The sequence below is a fragment of the Brassica oleracea genome, chromosome C4, assembly GCF_000695525.1.
Source record: "Brassica oleracea var. oleracea cultivar TO1000 chromosome C4, BOL, whole genome shotgun sequence".
Classification (NCBI taxonomy): Eukaryota; Viridiplantae; Streptophyta; class Magnoliopsida; order Brassicales; family Brassicaceae; genus Brassica; species Brassica oleracea.
The window spans coordinates 21,214,288-21,219,243 of NC_027751.1; the positions used below are offsets into that span (position 1 = coordinate 21,214,288).

At 34.6% G+C, this 4,956-nt stretch overlaps 1 protein-coding gene across 1 annotated transcript; it reads left to right on the forward strand.

The window, feature by feature from the left end:
- The first annotated feature begins 1,581 nt into the window (after nt 1–1,581).
- LOC106337604 lies at nt 1,582–4,506 on the forward strand. Its single transcript, XM_013776709.1, has 5 exons — nt 1,582–2,295; nt 2,811–2,860; nt 2,952–3,029; nt 3,127–3,694; nt 3,777–4,506. Exons 1-5 carry the CDS (start codon nt 2,143–2,145, stop codon nt 4,323–4,325), a joined length of 1,398 nt encoding a protein of 465 aa, XP_013632163.1. The 5' UTR covers nt 1,582–2,142; the 3' UTR covers nt 4,326–4,506.
- The last annotated feature ends 450 nt before the right edge of the window (nt 4,507–4,956 follow it).

Genomic DNA, 4,956 nt, shown 5'->3' on the forward strand with positions numbered 1-4,956 from the left:
AAACTCTTTGGATCTTGACCTTACATTAATATCTCATTGTTTTTCTGAGTCTCAAGGAGACAAGATACAAGTATAAACTTCTTTAATCTCTTTTGTCTGTTGGACAACATTACTTGTTTAAATATGTATTCTCATCTTTGCATCATTAAATATTTTCCAAAAAAATTTACTTTGAACTGAACATCCAAAGTAGTTGAATTATATTTACAGAGTCAAGGTCTTGTAATCTTTAGATGCAAAATACATAATGAGCTTTAAGTTATCACATTCAGGTGATTATACCTCTTTGGATTTGTTTTCCAAAACTTATGATTCTCTTAAGGTCAAGTCTTAAACTTAAAACTCTCACATATATAATAGTAATAATAATAAATTATCTCAATTTATATAAAAATATGTATAATCACAAGTATCTTATTATACCAAAAAAATAGATAATACTCTATGGACTAGATTATTACTTTCATGCTATTTAACAAGGTTTAACCAATCAATCAATTTAGTGATTAAATTTCATATCACTTGTACCACCTTTCATACAAATTATTTTATCTAATCAAGTTTTAGTTAACCTTGTTTATAAAGCATAAAAACAAAACACTTATCTTGGAGAACTGCAGCGAATATGGGAGATGAGATATTGTTCGCACTCCTCAAGTATTATCTTCAATATGTCTCATCTGTTAATCTTAATTCATTTGAAATTTTGCTTATGACCATAGGGCATAGCACAATTGTTAGTACATTAAAAAATATATATATATATATATATATATATATATATATGTATGTATAAGGTACGTCCAAACGATTGAACTTTCTATATTTAGCAATATACATATATATAAAATATTATAATATTTATTACACATTCATACCAATACCACATAATAATTGCTTATCTCGATTGGAATGGAGATTACGTTGGAGAGTTTCAAAACTGAAAACGGATGCCACATCAGAGACCACGGTCAGCAAAAGTGATGAGATTTTAACCAAGTCAATAATCTCTAAGCAGGACTGCATGTTACTTTTGGAGATTAGTCGAGCATGCCATGAACGATGTGAAACAAATAAAACTAGACATAGTAGCAAAATTACAATGAGTAATTAAACATGTAAAACATGACACCATAAATATAATAATCCTTTTAGATTCATTATACAACTTACGAGCACCGTAATAAATATTATAAACTACTAAACTTAAGTAAATAGAAAATAGAACTTATATTGGTATATAATTTGAGATGGTCTCGTAAAACAGAGATGGTGTACGAGACGGCTTGATTAGGGTTTCTTATAAAATCTGTTTGTTTACACAACTAGGGTTTTTGCTCGGATGATTAGAGTTTTGTGCTGATAACGTGTTGTAAATAAAGAGAGAAAGAGAGAATTAGTTGTTCTTATTCATAACATAATGTGCCATTTATATATAGGAAATTACAAGAGGTATAGACCGTCATAGATAAATGAAAAGATTACAAATCCTAAACCAATAAGGAAAACGAAATCCTAATCACACAAAGAAAAAAAAAACCAGGAGAAAATGAAAAGTCTAAACCACTTTTGGATAGAAAACTCTGTTTAATAAATTACTTTATTTAGGAAAAACAAAAAACAATGTTGACAAAAGAAAGAAAAAGAAAACAATAAAAACAAGGCACACAAATCTAGTCCGTCTACGTTCAAAAACAAAACCATCCTTCCTGTCTCTTTAGAAAAAAGAAAACAGAACCAACAATTTCCATTTTTACAAGCGTCGAGCAGAGAGAAACATACCCTTCGTCAAACCTTTCTGTCCTGCCTCAGAGTTTTTTTTTTCTTTTTTCTTTTTTAATTTAAATTTCCGTTTTTCCCAATTTCTTGTCGGGAAACCGTTTTCGTGTAATATAATCCGCACAAACCCAATCGAGATCGTTTCCTTTTTTTGTTTATTTTTTTCTTGCGCTGTCTCCGTCTCTGTTCTCATTTTTATTTTTCTGAGAAATTACGTGGTCGGAGGATAAAAAGGAAAGATTAGGTGTTGTTAAACGCGCTAACGTGCGCGGTGGGTGCGTAGTTTAATTTGGTTTTTAGATTTGTTTTTTCAAAATCGAGGACGAGCGTGTAACGCACACGCGGCTTTTGATTTTGACCTTGATGGTTATGATGACGACAAAGATGGCGAGTGATTGGGGAACATGGGAAGAGCTTCTACTCGGCGGTGCCGTTCTACGTCACGGAACCGGCGACTGGACCGTCGTCTCCGAAGAACTCCGTTCTCATTCTCTCTCCGATATTTTTACACCTGAGGTTTGTTCTCTATTTAATCTCCTCGCTCCCTTCAGGATAAGATAATAATGAAAACTCTGCAAACTGTTAACTGAAGGGAAGAAACCGTGTGTTGTTGTCGGTTGATTTAGAAGCATAGATTCATAACTTGTATCTCAAGAAAGGTCAAGTCTAAGTTAAAAAAGAAAGATTTATTTATCTGGTTAGACAAGTGTAGATACTCACCTCTACTTCTCAGTCTCGAATTGTGATTATCTTGGAACTTAAAACCAAATGGTGATAAGTAGATTAACCATAATCCTTTATATATTGCTTATGTCTCAATGAAACTCCAGATACATGAGTTTTATATTTTTCAAATTGGAACATAACCACAATGATATGTCCAAGTTTGCTTAATAGTGTTTTTTTTTTCAGTTATGTAAGACCAAAATATTAGAAAATGTCTTGTGGTGGTTGTGATATTGAAGAATGAGTTGGCTCATTTCACATGTTGTCACTCTTCTTATCTTTGCTAAATCCTAATCTTGTTGCAGATATGTAAAGCCAAGTACAAGAACTTGCGAGAACGTTATTTGGGATGCAAGTAAGTATTTGTTTTTTTTCTCTTTCTTGTCCTGTTCTGATACCAAGCAATCTACACTCTCTTTTAAATCATATGTTTGTGTTTCTTGTAGAGCTTGGTTTGAAGAGCTTAAAAAGAAACGAGTAGCTGAGCTTAAGGCTGCTTTACTTAGATCCGAAGACTCCATTGGGTTAGCACTTGCTTCCAATATATCACCAAGTTCTTGCTAATGTCTTGGAAGTTTTCTTGAATGTTCAATCTTTTGTGATATAATATTCTGCTTTCAGGTCGTTGGAATCAAAGCTTCAAAGTCTGAAATCAGAAAGCAATGAAGAATGTCATCAAAACAATTATTATGATTCAAGCCGAACGTTATCACTCGAACCACCCTCTCCAAAATCCGAAGGCGGAGGAGAATGCACAAGCAAAGATACATCCAAAGACATGTCATCAGTTGGTAGTTTCACACAGCAAGAGCTCACTACAACAAACTGGTCACCACAAGCCAAGTCAGAAGCAGCAAAAGAGCAAGATAAGAAGATGAATCTGTTACACCGAGACATTTTTGAGTCCATGTATGGTATAGGAGTAAGAGGACAAGTGCTTCCGAGTATGAGGAAGAAACGAGGCAAGCGAAAACGAAAAGATTGCAGCGCCGGTAAAGATGTTACGGAAGAAAGCGATATGTTGGATTCTTCTACCGTTGATATTGCTAAGGAAGGTGCTTCTACTAGCAGCACCAGCATTCAAAGCCGAGGCCATGGTTTGGCTTTACCTGAAGAGCTTATGAAGATATACAACACTATCATACATAACGAATGTGCTCTTGTCTTCCGGAGACGGCTTGATAGTCAGGTTGATAAAATCATATAATGACAGTCTTGTGTTTGATTTTATTGTATCTGCTTGACGTCCTGTGTTTGATTGTAATAAACAGAAAAGGGCAAGATATAAGAAACTGGTACGGAGGCATATGGATTTAGACACTATAAAGTCAAGAATCAACGGTCGTTTGATATCTTCAGCTAAAGAGCTGTTTATGGACATTCTTTTGGTGGCGAACAATGCAGCCATTTTTTACTCTACGAACACTCGTGAGCACAAATCTGCAGTATGTCTTAGAGACATTGTCACAAAGTCTCTCAGACACTATTTGACCGAAGACCATCATCCTCCCCCTCCTCATCGCAGCAGCAGCATTACTACAAGCACAAAGGTTCCAGTTCCCCCTTCGACATCTAAATCTCCTGCTGTCCGAACGAGCGTGGGAGTTAAAAAACCAAGAACAGGGGCGCACCCTCTTAAAAAGGCTGAGCAGGATATAGTGAAGACGGCTTCAAGCAGTGGTAAAAAAATGATTGTACCGGTGGCTGGTAAGAAAGTTACAGCGGTAGAGAGAAGAAGAGGAAGAGATGGTAATAAACAAGTGGATCGTGGACTCGATTCTCCTGCATTGACGGGGAGAAAGCGGACTAGGGTGAGATGAGTTTGTTCATCGTGGCGTATTTGTTTCTTCATGTGTTGTTGATAGTTAGGCAGAGAAAGCCTTTATTTTATCTTTGTAGTTTTATATGTGGTGGGTCAATTTGATCTGCAGGCATAGATACTCTCTGATCACTGGTGAAACTAACTGTTTATATAAAATCCCAATAATCTTCTCGTTAGCTTTTTAGAAAAAGGTATATGAACATTGTTATTTTAGTAATCTCAGATTTTTCTTTGAATTACCGATTTTTTTTTTTACCAACTGGTCTTGGAAAAGATAGTTAAATACAAGTTCAATTAAGTTTCCATTTGAAATACATTGTGACAAAAAAAGAAAGGCAAAGAAAGCAGAATAGGGTGAGATGATTTTGCTCATTTTGAAGTTTTTGTGTCTTCATATGTTGTTGGTAGTTAGGCAGAAAAAAGCCTTTACTTGATCAATTTAGTTTTATATTTGGGTCTATTCTATCTGCAGGTATGGAACAGTGGGGAAACAGTTTTATAACTGTTTAGAAAAAATGCACATCCCATAATCTCATGGTTAAATTGTTAGAAAAACACATGAACTTGTTATTGTAGTAGTCTCAAATTTTTCTTTGATTTACGAACATTTTTCTAACTTATCTTTATAA

Bases quoted from the DNA above. Each gene is read 5' to 3' on its own strand.
- LOC106337604 (XM_013776709.1), top strand. From the start codon at position 2,143: ATGGTTATGATGACGACAAAGATGGCGAGTGATTGGGGAACATGGGAA. The intron at 2,861-2,951 runs GTAAGTATTTGT...TGTTTCTTGTAG, and splicing joins GAACGTTATTTGGGATGCAA to AGCTTGGTTTGAAGAGCTTA. The intron at 3,030-3,126 runs GTTAGCACTTGC...TTCTGCTTTCAG, and splicing joins AGATCCGAAGACTCCATTGG to GTCGTTGGAATCAAAGCTTC.